This window comes from Gorilla gorilla, chromosome 21, assembly GCF_029281585.2.
Source record: "Gorilla gorilla gorilla isolate KB3781 chromosome 21, NHGRI_mGorGor1-v2.1_pri, whole genome shotgun sequence".
Taxonomy (NCBI): domain Eukaryota; kingdom Metazoa; phylum Chordata; class Mammalia; order Primates; family Hominidae; genus Gorilla; species Gorilla gorilla.
The window spans coordinates 69,597,520-69,614,214 of NC_073245.2; the positions used below are offsets into that span (position 1 = coordinate 69,597,520).

General features: G+C 37.5%; 1 protein-coding gene across 4 annotated transcripts; it reads left to right on the forward strand.

Annotated features, from left to right (window-relative positions):
- The first annotated feature begins 1,406 nt into the window (after positions 1–1,406).
- Positions 1,407–15,714, forward strand: SPO11 (SPO11 initiator of meiotic double strand breaks). 4 transcript variants are annotated; one of them, XM_004062412.5, is made up of 13 exons: positions 1,407–1,670; positions 3,523–3,636; positions 4,882–4,970; positions 5,383–5,449; positions 5,683–5,791; positions 6,441–6,527; positions 7,110–7,146; positions 7,489–7,598; positions 9,984–10,083; positions 10,698–10,735; positions 11,811–11,887; positions 14,391–14,502; positions 15,000–15,714. In XM_004062412.5, exons 1-13 carry the CDS (start codon positions 1,540–1,542, stop codon positions 15,117–15,119), a joined length of 1,191 nt encoding a protein of 396 aa, XP_004062460.1. In that variant the 5' UTR covers positions 1,407–1,539; the 3' UTR covers positions 15,120–15,714. The 4 variants fall into 4 exon arrangements, 3 of the variants coding, with proteins under 3 accessions (XP_004062460.1, XP_055228934.1, XP_004062461.1); XR_008674537.2 differs by lacking the exon at positions 11,811–11,887 and having other exon boundaries at positions 15,000–15,034; XM_004062413.4 differs by lacking the exon at positions 3,523–3,636 and having other exon boundaries at positions 1,453–1,670.
- The last annotated feature ends 981 nt before the right edge of the window (positions 15,715–16,695 follow it).

Genomic DNA, 16,695 nt, shown 5'->3' on the forward strand with positions numbered 1-16,695 from the left:
CTTCAGAATTCCTATCTTCTGCTCTAGAAGGCTTGGAGCAAGTGGGGGAAAGGCACCCACTCACCAAGTCTGTCAGGGGACGACATGGTATAGAGGGAGAGGAGCTACATAAAATACAAGATGCCAGTTAAGTTTGAATTTCACATAAACAATGAAATAATGTTCCTTTCTCTGCCATCGTGGTGTGTGCTTGACTCCACTTCTCGCCATGTCTTCCCACAAGACTTTTGGGATTAAGCAATTCCTGGCCAAGAAACAAAAGCAAAATCACCCCCAGTGGATTCGGATGAAAACTGATAATAAAATCAGGTACAACTCCAAAAGGAGACATTGAAGAAGAACCGAGCTGGGCCTATAAGGAATTGCACATGAGAGGGCACACATATTTATGCTGTCTGAAGGTCACAGTCATGTTACCACATCAAGCTGAAAATGTCACCACTCTCTGGAGAGTTGTACATGTTTTATTGAGAATATATTTTTTCTCTCTGAATCTGTGATGAATGCGTTGGTTGGCTGGGTTCAGTAATAAATATGTGAGACCTTTCACTTAAAAAAAAAAAAGAACTATTTTTTTTTTTTTTTTTTTTGAGAAGGGATCGCCCTGTGTTGCCCAGCCTGGAGTACAGTGGCTATTCACAGGCACAATCCTAGCGCACAGCAGCCTTCAACTCCTGGAGCCTCTAAATCCATCCTCCCGCCTCAGCCTCCCTAGTAGCTGGGACTACAGGTGAGTACCACTGTGCATGGCTACAAAATAACTTTTTAGTAAAAGTATATCCCAAACATTATATGAGACGTAGTTACTCTAAAACAAAAAAAAAGTATTTGCTGTTTATCTGAAATTCTAATTTAACTGGTTGTCCTGGATTTTCTTTGCTAAATTGGTCTGCCCTACAGAGAGGGAGGGCTGGGATTTTAACCCAGGCCTGCCTGCTCTGAGCGGACCTTTCCTGGCTCCTGCAAAATTAGGATGACACGTTAGGAACTTCCTGGGGTTCTTAAGGGAATTAGAAGAGGGACCTGAGTGCAAAGGGCTTGGGAGGCATTCAACTGCTATGAAACGTTAGTAAGGACAGGGATTGCGTTCACCTCAATCACAGCTGAACCCAGTGCCGAGAACTGTCATCCCACACATTTGGATCTTCATCATTACGTGTTTTAATGAAAAATCGCTGATATTGCTGTCCCTAAATAGCCAACTCCCAAAATAATTAAATCATCTCAAGGGACTCTAGGTCCAATATCCGCAGCACGCCACACAAACATCTCTCAGCTCAGCCACGCAGGGCCGACGCCTGCGCGACCCACACTCACGGAGGCGCCCGCCTCAGGGCCTCACAGGTGGGACCGCGCCTGAGAGCCCTGCGCTTGCGCACTCCACGCCGTGCGCTACGCATACGCCTGTCCAGCCCCGCCTCTGGGTGTGTGGCGTGGGCACGCCGGCCGTTCAGAAAGCGCGGGAAAGGCACGCAGCCACGCCCCAAGGGCGCAGCCTAGGACAGGGGCTTCTAGAGCTTCTGGCAGCCGTCTGCCCTCATGGCCTTTGCACCTATGGGGCCCGAGGCCTCGTTCTTCGAGGTTTTGGACCGACACAGGGAGTCCCTGCTGGCTGCCCTGAGGAGAGGTGGCAGGGAGCCCCCAAGTGGGGGAAGCCGCCTGGCCTCCAGGTACAGGAGCTGGTGCCGAGGCGCGACGCAGCCACTCTGTAGAAAAGTCGGGCGCTCTTCCTGGCCCCGGGCTGCCTCCTAGTGTTGAGGCTGAGGAGGCACCCCTTGGCGGGCCAGCCAGGAACCCCCAAAAAGATCCTTCCTGAGTACCCGCGACCTGCTTTGAACCCTTATTTTGAACTCAAAAAAGAAAGCCAGGTGGCAGCCCCCCTTCTGTGGCTTCTAGGATGTTCCCCTTCTAGAACGTTCCAGAGGCTCCCTGCAGCTGGGTTGGAAGGTTTCCTAAGATCCTTATAGGTTGGGGAGTTTGGGGTACAGTTAGCTTTGTATTTTTTAAACGTTTTTTTGGGATAAAATTTTAGGTTAAACTTTAAGGGTTTTTTTTGTTTTTTATTTTTTGTTTTTTTTTTTAAGAAAGAAAATGAGTGTTGTATGTCTTCTCTCAGTAAGCGAATGGTTTTCTCAGAATTAACAAGGACATCAACACATTTTAAGTGGTTTATAATAAGACAACATGTTTAATTGTTTTTCAAGTGGAGAGAATGTACATATTTTAAATGATTTATTTAAAATCAATTACAGGAACCCTCCAGCTATCCATGTTAGAATTAACCACAGAAAACATGACTACATTGTTGACCATTTTCACTTAAAAATACTTTATTTTGTTTCCTCGACTTGCTTTCTTGGTTGATTGCTCAGCAAAGTTTTTCAGCCTTTTATTTTTAAGCCCAAACCCACCACCAAAACATCTGAAAAACCTACAAGCAAACCAATTTTTACAAAAGAATTTATTTTGAGGGAGAACTTGGGAGAGTGAGGGAAAAGGAGAGTGGCAAGTCCCTTGTTAATATCGCAGATGTAGACGAATCTGATTGTATCTTAAAGTTGGTTACAGTATTACCCTGCAACACTTTTTTTCTCCAAACTAGGAAAAATGAGTATTTGGGTCAGTTTTTACCTCCCAATATTAGAATAGATTAAATGTTTTAAAATTCATTTTCTGAAACACAAGTTTTCAGTAAAAACTCTGAAGTTCCTGTGGAAATTAAAGCTCTCAACATTTTGCCCGTTTTCTAGAGTGCATTTTATTTCTCTTCCTAGACAATAAGCTAATGGTGTTTATAACAGAACAACATTTTTTGAAGCTGATGGCTTGTGAAATTAACAGTCAGCTGACAGAAAACTGGGCTTAGTCTTCGCATTTTGCTGTAGAGTGGCGTAATAGCTGCCAAGTCAACCGTTTGTTGCAGAACTCACAATTTATTCTTTCCAGGGTAGTGATTAAACGTTTTCCTTTTTGTATCGCTAAATTTCAAAAGAGCCGATTTTAAGGCATGAGATCAACTAGGGTAATGTGCGACCACAAAAGGTGTTTCTTTTGAAATTTTTGCATTGCATTTTTGGGAAAGAAATTCAAAGCCAATATTGTATCACTTTTTAATTAAAACATATATCAGTAGTATGTCAAGTCTAGTTTGTATTCAAGTTCAGCTAGATTACAGTAGGTTAATATGAAGTGTAGATAAAAATATAGTTGTAAATTTAGTCATTAATGTAAAAGGAAGACCTTCAATTGGTAATTGCTTGAGAAGTAAAATTACAAGCAAATGAAATTTATTTGTAAATACGGTTGTTTTAATGCAGTAGTAAAGGTTTAATGGGAGAGATAATTATTGACATGGATTACCTAGTCTTTTTTTTTGTCTTTTTTTAAAACCCCACCCCAATTACCTAGTCTTAAAAAAGAATAAAATAAAAAGTTACTTTAGTATTGATCTGGGAAAATCTTACATATTATAAAGTCAAAATTTATGATTAAGATGGAATCATGCTGTGTTTATTGTTTCAGTTCTGAGGTTCTTGCATCTATAGAAAATATTATCCAAGACATAATCACAAGCTTGGCAAGAAATGAAGCACCTGCATTCACGATAGACAACAGATCAAGCTGGGAAAACATAAAGTGGGCATTTTGCGTTTTTATTTTTTAAATGCAATATCTATGTCATTATTCAAATTATTTGAGTTAGAGTTCTGGTCATATTTTTTTCATTTTATTGCCTTTACCTTGCCAAAAAAAAGGATTTAGGAAGTTTACAAAATACATACCATACAGAGAGGTTTTGTAAACTAGAAGTAGGTGTGAAAGATGAGGCAAAGGAAAACAATGCTAGCACCAACAGAATGGAGCACCAGAAGAGGTTAGAATTCCAAATGCATGTCATAAAGTCTCATAATTTTGCTAAGAATAGGCACCATACTTGGAGCTAAGCTTTCTAGCAGTCAGAGGGGGAGATGTCATGGGTGCAATTCTCACATACGCCACAAAAGCAAACCACTTGCTCAGGGGAAGTATAACCAATCCTGATACCAGACCAAAATAAAAGTATCCTGAACATAGAGCACATTTAAGGCTTTCTCCTGACAGATCTTCTGCCCCTGCTAAATCATGTGTCCAAAAAGGGTAAAATCAGCAAACAGCTTTATCAGAATTCTTGAACCTAGTTATACAGGTTTTTTCCAGCCTCTCATATTTTTTAAGAGATACAGAAACAAAATGAAAGGAATTTTGAGTCTCCTTCATCACTGTTGTTTTATGATCTATATAAGTAATATAAGCTGTATACTTTTCAGTCATGTTTTGAAAGATGGATTTTATCTAGCTTTGAAGCAGCTTACACCTGACATATCCACCTGGTGCCTTCTGCCACCTTTAGGGGAAGCTTGGCAGTTCAACTTAACAACCTAATAAAATTGTTATTTTATGTAATGTAATTTTGCAGGTAAATCAGAAATGAAACATTTCAAAGCTTATTAAATTGAGTAAAATTATTAAATAAGTAGGTTATTAAAATGAGTAAAGTACTAATTGTGAAATATTTGAAAACATTTTACATACACTAAAAATGTCTTCCCAGTAAAAAAGTATGCACACACACACAAACACACTCCCACACCCCCAATCAAAGGTGTTAGCTCATTTATGTTAAGTGGTTTATCGTAGTGCCTCTGTATGTCACAAACCTAATTTCCTAGTTATCACCTGGAATGATCTATGCTCTCAAACCAGTTGATCCTAAAGCTTCAGTGCTTAAATTGAGAAGAAATGTGGGTTTTAAATGATGTGCAGAAGACCATAAGTATATATTGTTTGGTGTTTAGAAGTTGTCTTTTTCACTTTATTCCTTTGCTTTAAACAAAATGACAGGTTTGAAGATTCTGTGGGTCTTCAGATGGTATCCCATTGCACCACCAGAAAGATCAAAAGTGATTCACCAAAATCAGCTCAAAAATTTGGTAAGTTAATTGTTCTTAGCTTTTGGTAATAAAGGATAAATAAATTTTGTTATCTTCTCAATTTTATTTGTTCCTAGTTAAATAATTTTACCTGTTTTTAATAGATCAATTTCATACATAAAATAAATTTCTAGAGTTTTTCATTGTCAATAACTATGGAAGTAGGTTATCAACATAAACATATTTTTCAAGGTATATGGTTCAGTGCAAAATTATCCTCTCAGTTTTGCTGTCCATAGAGCAATTAATTTTAACTGATTCTTCAGATAATTGTTCTGTACTTAACCCTCCCATTTTGGAAAGATAATTTTTTAAATGTTAACTAAAATTAAGTTAAAATCCTTGATAGCAGTATCTTTTGAATCAGTAAGAGAAATGATGAGTAACTTGTTTGTTGAATTTTATTTTCCAGCTCTAATCCTTAAAATATTGTCCATGATTTATAAATTAGTACAGAGCAACACTTATGCAACCAAAAGGTAAATATATTGTTCTAGTAAATTACTCTTCAAAATGTAATGTGAGAAATAGTTGGATTAACTTGTATTATATGCTTTGAAAAGTTACATAAGACTAAACTATAGCTCATAATTTACTTTCTTTATACGTTGTGTTTTCATCCAGTTAAAGCTTTCTTCAATTAACACTGTAATACTTGTTATATTCAAAGAGAATATGGTTAATTAAAAATATGTATTTTAAATTTTCATAGGGACATATATTACACTGATAGTCAACTCTTTGGTAACCAGACTGTCGTCGACAATATTATCAATGACATTTCTTGCATGTTAAAAGTGTCAAGGAGGAGTCTACATATAGTAAGTAGTACCTAATACAAAACATTTTATTTTAAAACAAAATGTCTGTATAAAACATATTTTTTTTTTTTTGAGACGGAGTCTCGCTCTGTCGCCTAGGCTGGAGTGCAGTGGCACGATCTCAACTCACTGCAAGCCCTGCCTCCTGGGTTCATGCCATTCTCCTGCCTCAGCCTCCCGAGTAGCTGGGACTACAGGCGCCTGCCACCACGCCCAGCTAATTTTTTGTATTGTTAGTAGGGACTAGGTTTCACTGTGTTAGCCAGGATGGTCTCGATCTCCTGACCTCGTGATCCACCTGCCTCGGCCTCCCAAAGTTCTAGGATTACAGGCGTGAGCCACCGCGCCCAGACAAAACATAATTTTAAAACATAATATCGTCTTCTTTTGCTATTATTTGATGCTTGCATTTTTCTCACTATAAATTTAAGTAATAGATTCTCAATATATTCCTTTGGGTGAATGGACCAAACTGATGAATTACCAAATATTTTTAATTCCTAAATCCCTTACATATTTTCTCTTTCATCTCTTAAATTTCAATCCAAGTGAAAATGCCAGTAATTTAGCAGATGAACACAAGGAGTGACTTAACAGCATAAAACATATTCGTGAAGCAGGTTTCAAATATGTCTATTATTTTTTGCAGTTATCTACATCAAAAGGTTTAATTGCTGGCAACTTAAGATATATCGAGGAAGATGGCACCAAAGTGAATTGTACCTGTGGTGCAACGGTAAGAAGCATCATTGAAGTTTTCACAGCTTTAACTCTTCTAGCTCCTTCAGTTTTGAAGCATAATTTTATTTCTTGCTTTATTATGTAACCTAGAGCTTAAGATTTCAAAATAAAACTGAAAGATGGATAGGAATATGCTTTACAGAACTGTACATTACATAGTTTCAAATTATGCTAATTGTCAAATGTCAGATTGAAATAAACATGCAAATATAACTCTTAAAAATGCACTATTATTTTCAGATAAAGTGTGGCTTGGTCATTTTAGCGTGTTATTTAGTAATCTTCATAAAATTTTCTGGTTCTGAAAGTAATATTTTTAATACTAAACTATTTGCTGGGCTTTGATACAAAGAGAGCCCACAGTACTAAACTTAGTACCCCTGTTGGCAGAATTGCTGTGAGTCATGTGCCGATTTTCTTACTGAGGGGTAAAGCTGTTTTCTACTATTTTTTAACAGAGGAAGAAGTCTCTGATGACTGGTATGGTCAAAGAAAAATAAAAACAGAGGGCTTTGTGATAAACTAAAAATGTGGTTATTTTGCTTTTTATGTAAGATAAAAACTTTTTTTTAAAAAGGCTGTTGCTGTGCCATCGAATATTCAAGGAATTCGGAGTATCCTTTAAGTGGGAAAACTATTTAAACTTTTGGAATGTTCATTCATTCATTAATTCCTTTGGTAAGCCAAGCCTTCATAATGTGTAAGGAACAAGTTAGGCCCTGTAGCAGTCAAGATAAACACACCATGGTCCCTTCTTTAGGACTCTTTTAGGAGCTCACCATCTAGTGGAAGAGACAGATATCTGAACATATGAATAGATGTGTTTATATGTTTGAAGGTACAAACTAAAATGTTGTATCTATAGCTGCTTTTGAATTATCTATATGGCACCTTAATTTAGTTGGTGATTAAATTGAAATACTCTTGCTTTCAATTTATCAGCCTTAACTTCACAGATTTAGTTACAGATGCAAAGTTTGTATTAATTGTAGAAAAAGATGCAACATTTCAGCGGCTCCTAGATGACAACTTTTGCAACAAATTGTCTCCTTGCATCATGATTACGGTATATTATCTAACTTTACTACAATTCCAAGACTAACGTATACTGTTATGGTGATTGGTAAGAGGATTTACAATATTATCTACACAATGTCCTGTTTTCAATATAATGCATCCTTTGGGATCATAGAACGGGAATTTCCAATGTGTTTATTTAAACATCCTCAAAGCTGGCTATCACCTCAAGTTCATTTTTTTTTTAATAGAGACAGGGTCTCGCTCTGTTGCCCAGGCTGAAGTACCATGGCATGATCATAGAGCACTGTAACCTTGATAGGTTCATGTTTCTAAAACCACACTCAAAAGCTTTCTTCCTTGAAAAGCTGAGTGTTCCTGCCACTTGTCCTGTGGCTATCAGTGCAAACACTGCAATGAGGTCCACACGTCAGAGTCAGTTTGACTTACTCCTCACATCCCATGGTCACCAAGTCCTTTTGAATTGGCCTTGGGAATCTCTTTCATTTCAGCCCTTTCTCCTTAATCCTTCCCCTTTCATTCTTACACAAGACAACCACCTGGTAGCCTCCAGACAGGCCCCTGACTTCAATTATCTCTCATCCCTGCCACACCAGACTTGTCATTTCCCTCCTTGCCAGTTCAAAAACTTTTGGTTTTGTCTGATACTTCTACTCCAAATCTGGATGCCTTGTGGAACTGGTCAGCCCTTCTAAGACTCCATTCCGTCTCCTCTCCAGGGCAGCGCTCCTCACTGCCTCCATAAACATCTCTCACAAATGCCTCTCAAGAAGAGGCTGGGACTTGAGGGCCATATTAGGAAGGGCCATTTTTCACCAGGCCCTTTAACACTGTTTGACTCCTCTACTGTGTTCATGTGCTATTATTTTTCCCAAAGAACATTATGAAAATACACTAAATACTCACGATGAGCTAGGACCCCTGCTAAGCACTTGACATAGTAAGAGTTCACATTTACTGGTGTTTATCACATGTCAACTTGTATAGGCTTTCAATGGCCTTAGGAGGTAGGTACTAACATCATCGTCACTTTAATAATGGGGTACTGGAATGCAGGAAGGTATTTTACCACGTCTCTATGGCTATTCAAAACCAGGACTGGATTTGAATAGTTGAAATCCATGTTGCTATAATGCCATCACTTGGTGTGATAGGCATATTTATGCTGATTTTATAGATAAAGCCATGGCCTAAAGAGACTAAGAAACTTGCCCAACATCACACCACTGATGATGGGCAGAGAGGGAATTCAAACTCGGAGCTGTGACCTGAAGCCCATTCTGAATCTCTAGGGCTACTCTGCGCTCTTCCTCTGCTCTCTGTTTCATTTGGTTTTCTGCTTTTCTCTAACATTGTTGTAACACTCTTCAATTTACTTTTATACATAATTATTATTTTAATGACTTCATAATATTATCCCACCATTTAAGTTTTATTAAACCCTAAATTTAAGCCAGGTACTCTTCTAAGTGCTTTATGATTATTAAATAATTTAATTCCTATAATAATCTCATATGTTGTTACAGAGCACCAAACCACAGAGTGGTTTTGTTACTCATTCAAGTTCATGCTGCTAAGAAGTAGCAGAGCTGAGATGCGAGCTCAGGCTGCCTAGCCCCGCAACTGCTGCAGATCACCACTGTACTATGCTGCCTCTCCACATCCCTGTTGTTAGATATTTTGGCTATTTATATTAGTTTGTGCCATTTTAAATAACACTTCAGTGAGCATCTTTAAATATGTAGGATGTTTATTATTTCTGTTTTTGCTGAAATATTTCCTTAGGACCATTTCCTAGGACTGGCATAATTCCCAGTCCTTCACTCTGTTTGTATATAATGTACATTTTTTTTCACAGTCAACACCAGTCTTTCAGTACCTGAAATCCAAGGTAGGAAGATGTAACCTTTTTTTTTTTTTTTTGGTGCTGTGACTCAGATATGAACCAGGGTTGCTGTGGCCACATGCAGAGTACTAACCGTTGTATGAGCATAACCTATAATTTATTATTACTATTATTATTATTATTATTATTATTATTATTTTGAGGTGGAGTTTCACTCTTTTTGCCCAGGCTGGAGTGCAATGGCGTGATTTCGGCTCATTGCAACTTCTGCCTCCTAGGTTCAAGTGATTCTCCTGCCTCAGCCTCCCGAGTACCTGGGATTACAGGCGTGTACCACCACACCTGGCTAATTTTGTATTTTTAGTAGAGACGGGGTTTCACCACGTTGGCCAGACTGGTCTCAAATTCCTGACCTCAGGTGATCCCCCTACCTTGGCCTCCCAATGTGCTGGGATTACAGGCGTGAACCACTGCGTCCAGCCTAACTTTTAAATTATTGATAAGAGTATAGTTGTAACCATTTTATTCTACTGAAGTTAAAATTCTTAATTTTCATCTTGCTTTTAGGGAAAGGGAGTTCCTGATCTAAACACAAGACTTTTAGTCAAGAAACTGTGGGATACGTTTCATGTTCCTGTTTTCACTCTTGTAGATGCTGATCCACATGGTAATTTATCACTGGACTATTTACAACAATAGTCATAACTAAATCATATTTGTTGTTGTGTTTTCTTCTTTTTTTTTTTTTTTCTTTTTGAGATTGAGTCCTGCTCTGTCACCCAGGAGTGCAATGGCGCGATCTTGGCTTACTGCAACCTCCACCTCTTGGGTTCAAGTGATTCTCCTGCCTCAGCCTCCTGAGTAGCTGGAACTATAGGCACATGCCACCATGCCTGGCTAATTTTTTATATTTTTAGTAGAGACGGGGTTTTACCATGTTGGCCAGGCTGGTCTCGAACTCCTGACCTTAGGTAATTTGCCCACCTCGGCCTCCCAAAGTGCTGGGATTACAGGCAGGAACCACCGTGCCCAGCCTGTAGTTGTGTTTTCTACTCTCAGGACACTTTTATGAAACATCTTAAAAGAAAATGATTACATTAAAATTAGGTCTATAATTATTTGACACAATTTATTGTTACTTTGTCATATTAAACTGAGAATGATAAATTTTTCACTGGTGATGTCCACAAAATTAAAATTATAGATAGATAAAATTCGAGAGTGCAAATTAACCTGTAATATGTAAGGAGACTAATTTTATAGTTAACTTTCTTTTAACAGGCATAGAAATAATGTGCATCTATAAGTATGGATCTATGGTAAGTATAGAAAAGCAGTTTTCCTTTTTTATTATTTAGACATTTTATATTCATTGAGGTGATTTCTGCATTTATTAATCACCCCCAAGTAGGCTGAGAGTGCCCAAAGTGTACCTGAGGGCCTAGTATCCTATTCTAGGAGCAATCTGTGTGTCGGTGGCTGTGACTCCAGCTCCCAGTATGACCAGTGCAAACACAGATGACAGAGTGGGATTAGCTGTGGGCAAGCGGCATTATTATCCTGCACTCTCTTGGCATACTGAAGGAACTGTGGGGCTCTGGGGTAACAACAACGCTGTCTGATCACCAAATATACTGGAAATATTATATAGAGCCTTGAATTCTGACTTTTCTAATCCCTTTTCTCCCACCATAAGGAGAAATGGAAACAATAAATGTCACCACCAGTGTCTACAATTACCATATACCAGTGGTCTCACAGTGTGGTCCCAAGCCAGGAGCATCAGCATCATCTGGAAGATTCTTAGAAATGCAAATCTCAGTCCCCATCCAGAACTACTGAGCCAAAATCTCTAGGGGTGGGATCCTCCAAGCATTCTGATGTATGGTGAAATTTATAGCAGATGAAAAGGATGGTGGAGCAGGGTGTAAGATGGGGAATCATGAACAATAAGAAATGTAGGTCAGAGGGCTTCATTTATAGTTTGCTTTAGAAAATTAATACAGAAACACTATATAGAAGTTGTGGTTGTTGTTTTGTTGCTGTTTTGAGACAGGGTCTCACTCTGTCATCCAGGCTGGAGTGCGGTGGTGCAGTGACAGCTCACTGCAACCTTGGACTTTTGAGCTCAAGCCACCCTCCCGCCTTGGTCTCCCAAAGTACTGGGATTACAAGCATGAGCCACCGCACTTAACCCAGAGAAGTTTTAACACCTTCACTAAAAGCCCAGCTTAGCATAGCCCCTGATGGTTTTCTTACTTCTGTGGGCTCTGGGCATGTGAAGCCAGCTTTAGTACTTGTCCTTCTTAATAAGTGAAAAATTTGACTGAGAAACAAGAATGCTAGTTTTCTACAATTTAGCCTTACCTAACATACTTTTGTTCTTTATTTTAGTCTATGTCTTTTGAAGCTCATCATCTCACAGTTCCAGCTATTAGATGGCTTGGTCTTCTCCCTTCTGATCTTAAAAGGTTAGATAGTATAGCAGAACTAGGATATTTAAAATGACAGTTCATTGTCATATGTAACAATAAGCCTAAAAAGTCACTACAAGGGAAAGCTCTTAATTTTTTTATTTATATTGTCCACGATGACTTATGATTATATAATTATGAATTAAATTCATTAATGTTTCTGTTTCAACTACTAAAATATTTAACACATAAATTTGGTTAATGTGTTACACTTTCAGCTAGCTAAAACTTTTTGTTTTACTTTTATGGTTAAGACATTTTATACACTTTTTATACTTAAAAGTACAATACATTGTAGGCCGGGCACATGGTGGCTGACACCTGTAATCCCAGCACTTTGGGAGGCCAAGGTGGGCGGATCACTTGAGGCCAGGAGTTTGAGACCAGCCAGGGCAACATGACAAAACCCGTCTCTACTAAAAATGCAAACATTAGCTGGGTGTGGTGGTGGTGTATGCCTGTAATCCCAGCTACCGGGAAGGCTGAGGCCCAAGAATTGCTTGAACCTGGGAGACGGCAGTTGCAGTGAGCCACGATCGCGCCACTGCACTCCAGCCTGGGTGATAGAGCTTGACTCTGTCTCCAAAAAAAAAAAGTGCAATACAGTAAATCCAATTAAATTGTAACCATTGACAACATCATTTGCCATATGAATCAATTTTGTCATAGATTTAAATTTTTAACTTCAAAAGAAAAATATCATTTTAAGAGTATTAAAATTTGGGAACTTCAAGTTTGGCAAGTTTATTATATATGTTCATTATAGAAAAAGTTAAATAGTTAAATATCACCTACAGATCAGCAGCCTTACCTTTGTAGATTTTTTTTCTGTGCATAGCCATAACTTTTTCACAAAACTGAGATCATACTCTGTTATTTTATAATCTGCTTTTTTTAAAACACAACAACATAATGTGATCACTTTTCCATGTCAATAAAGTACATTTCTTATTTTAGCATCTTTTGTTGCTGAGTTTTAACTCTAGATGTGCTAGTGTTTATTCAGCCATTCCCTCATAGCCATTTAAGTGGTTTCCAAATCTCTATTCTGATAGGTCGTGCTTTGATGGAGTCTCTTGTAACTAAATCTCTATGCACATCCTTAATTAGTCCCTTAGGCTGAATTCCCAGAAGAACTGGTGGGTCAAAGAGGATCCCCATAATCAGGGTTTGAATGTTGTCTGGATAGATTAAGTTTCTTGCTTTCTCTGAAGAGTAAGAGTCCACCTGTCCCTCAGCTTATGGCATTAACATTTTTTTTCACCTCTGCTAATGTGATATTTTAAAATGTTTTATTGTTGTAATTGGTCAGTAAGAATGAATTTAAACATGTTTATTGGATTTCTTTAAGTGGTGAGCAATCCTTGATAACAGCTGCTTGTTTCCTAAATATGGAATGTGAACAGGTTTTGGGTGATCAGCCACTTCCTATAAAATGAGGGTCCAAGAGGAAACATTTCATTTTTTATTTTTGAATATTCACACTCCACTGGATTAACGTGTTCAATTTAGTGTATGTGTGTCATGGTCAGAATCCCTTGGGGGTGATCTGTTTGTATAAAAACAATTTTAACACAAATTCAAGACATATGATGTGATAGTAAGGTGAATGGCTTCAAGAAACTCTAGCTGCATCTCATAAATTCTATCAATGCACTAAAAAGCCACTCCAAATGAATATACGATCAAAGGAAAAACACTATGGTAGCTACAGAAGCCAGGCTGCAAGGGAAATCCTCTAGGCCTCCCTTTCAATCAAATTGTCACCCCTATCCAAGAACTGCCCCTGGCAAATGGTCATAATTATGGACACATTGAAAAAGACTCTCCTGGGAAATCTAGGATTTGTGACTTCAAAAGGTAGTCCACACCATAAATCCAGGACCTCTCATGTTCTATTTTTAAAACACATACCATGATAAAGTTATATTCCACGTTTTTCAGATTTAAAACTAGATAGGTAAGAATGTGTTTGTGTGTGTGTAAAGTGATAAAAGTGAGACACTAACTTCCATGGCCCAGAATCTTCAAATGAATTATGAAGAATTAACACTCAATGGAACCTAAAGTCCCTTGGTGAATCTCAGCCGTTGGCCATGCATATTGGAGCTCACTGCCAGAAGAGTGTGAAGCTCTGAGAGGCTTAATGTACATTATTAAGCTGCCCTGGTATCTATATACCTGATGGTAGTGCTATTGGCATTTGTTTAATAACCAATATCGGTCTTCCTGTCATCCTGTCATCATCCCACGAGTGTGACATGAAGGAAAACAAAAACTTTAGAATCTTACTGTGGAAACACAAACTTCCACTATGAACTTGAAAACTCGCTGGTCTAAGACAGACAGATCCCCTCAGTCCTGGATGTAAGAGGTAGATCTGTACTAATTTTCTTATTTCTGAGTTTCTTGAAGTAGTACCATAAATACAGGCAAAATACATGACATTCAAGTTACAGAAACACTTTTTTACTGATTTTTTTCACCTACTTTTTTCCAGATTAAATGTACCTAAAGATAGTTTGATTCCACTGACAAAAAGGGACCAAATGAAACTTGACAGTATCCTGAGGAGACCTTATGTTACCTGCCAACCATTTTGGAGAAAAGAAGTATGTTTCCTTTTACAACTCAAGTGTTGCATGTTTAATTGTCTTTTACTTTAGTAGTGGCTATTCACATTGTATTTTGAAAATATCCCTCTTGAAATTTTATATGACACGACTAACATAATTGTTTGGCAGTAAATAGTTGTTGAAATTGAGTCATATGAATGCTAATAGATGAGATCAGTGAATGGAGCTGGCCTGTTTGTATCCTTATCATGGTTATATACACATTCTTGATGGCTGTATCATAGTTTGTGGGATTAAAAAAAGGAAGAAGAAATCATAAAGATTTCAGACTATCCCTAATTATTGAAGACGGCATACAGAGTACTCTCACTCCAGATATTTTTAGCTGTAGCAGCTCTGGAATATTCTGGCTGACCCTTAAGGCTATTGTCCCTGGCTTTGGAGAATAAAGCAATTCTAGATTACTAGTTTGTTGAATTGACAGAAATGCAACTAAGAACTCTGGTATGAGTATATTTTACTTTTATTGACAGATGGAAATAATGGCAGACTCTAAAATGAAGGCAGAAATTCAAGCTTTGACTTTCCTATCATCAGATTATCTTTCCAGAGTGTACTTACCTAACAAATTAAAATTTGGAGGATGGATATAAAAATAAATCAGAAGAACTTCTGATTGCCAGAGGCTTTTCATTAGTTTTGTTTTGATTGGCAAATACTATTGTGGAAAGAACATATATTATATTCTTAATTCTGTAAAGGTGAAATAAAATAACTTTCCGTTAATTATATTTTTTTTGTCAAAACAAATGCTGTACTCCAATTTTCTTTACAAGGCCTTATTCTTGCCTCTATAGAGACAGATTTCTGTCCTATCTTCTAAAGCAAATTATAAAAGAATATGTTATTTTGACCTTTAAATTATTTTTGAAAAAATAATATTTTATACATGTCATCAAAGTCTACAAAATACTTTATTTACCTTCTACGATACAACTAATGTTAACACATAAAGTATCTTACTCGTAACAAAAATCATAATGATCTGAATTTGAGATGTTGCAAATGAATTGTGGTGTCCAGTAGTTTCTTCTTACATTTTCCTTTGCCTTTATACTTTAGGGGTCTTACTCCATTAATTCATTTGTTACATTAGTAAAATTCAGTATGAATAAATATTTGGATTGATGTAGTCTTCAGTGTTTTGCTTTATTTTGTATTGAGCCTATTTTTTATTGATAATATTATTTATTTGAAAAGTTTCTCGAAGGTCTTGAATGCTTCTCTAGTCTGTCTATAGAACAAAAAACTTCTTCAGTTTTAAGATCTACAGAAGCCTCAGATTTTAATAAGGTACTTCTCCAACAGTAAATATGTGACCTTTTCCCTCCATAAACCTATCCTAATTTTGCCAGAGATGAGTTTTATGATTTTATTCTGTACTTTCAGTAAACCTTTAACTGCACTGAAAGTTTCTTGTGCTTGCAAGCAAGAATAAGAATTTATAGAAGCATGGAAATATTAGGTTAGCTATTTTATAAAGAGAAATGGTAACAATAATAATAATATATACCATTTCTGAGAACTTACATGTGCCAATCACTGCTGATTCAGTATCTCATTTAATTCCCCCAAGGACCTTGTAATTACTGGATAACTACACCATAGTTTTCAGGTGAGAACACTGAGGATGCTATTTGTCCAAAGCCACAATAATACCAGGGGACAATAATACTACCTACCTCAAGAAAATGTGGGTCTCAATGCAAAATGTAAATGTGGGATCCCTTTTTATTAAGAATTTCAAGATGATAGCAGCAGAGAATTAAACCAAGCACAGGCCCTTCTTAGCCTGGGGTCCTGGGTGACTGCACAGGTGGTACACCTGTGAGGCTGGGCCTGCCCAAGAGGTTGTAAGTAGTAAGGATTGAATAAGGTAATATAATAATAAAGGAAAATACATACATAGCACTTACTATGTGCTAGGTATTTTTGTAGGTGCTTTGTAAACAATAACTCACTGCATCTTCACAGAAACCTTATGAGCTAGGTACTTTTAAAAAATCACCCCCATTTTACAGGTGAGAAAACAAAGGTACAGAAAGGTTAAATAATTTTCCCAAGGTCACATAACTAATAAGCAGTGGAGCTGGGACTTCAAACCAGAAAGTGTGGGTACCATGGCGCTAGTACAGGTAAAGTACTTCACGTGTGATCTGTGTCCTCACT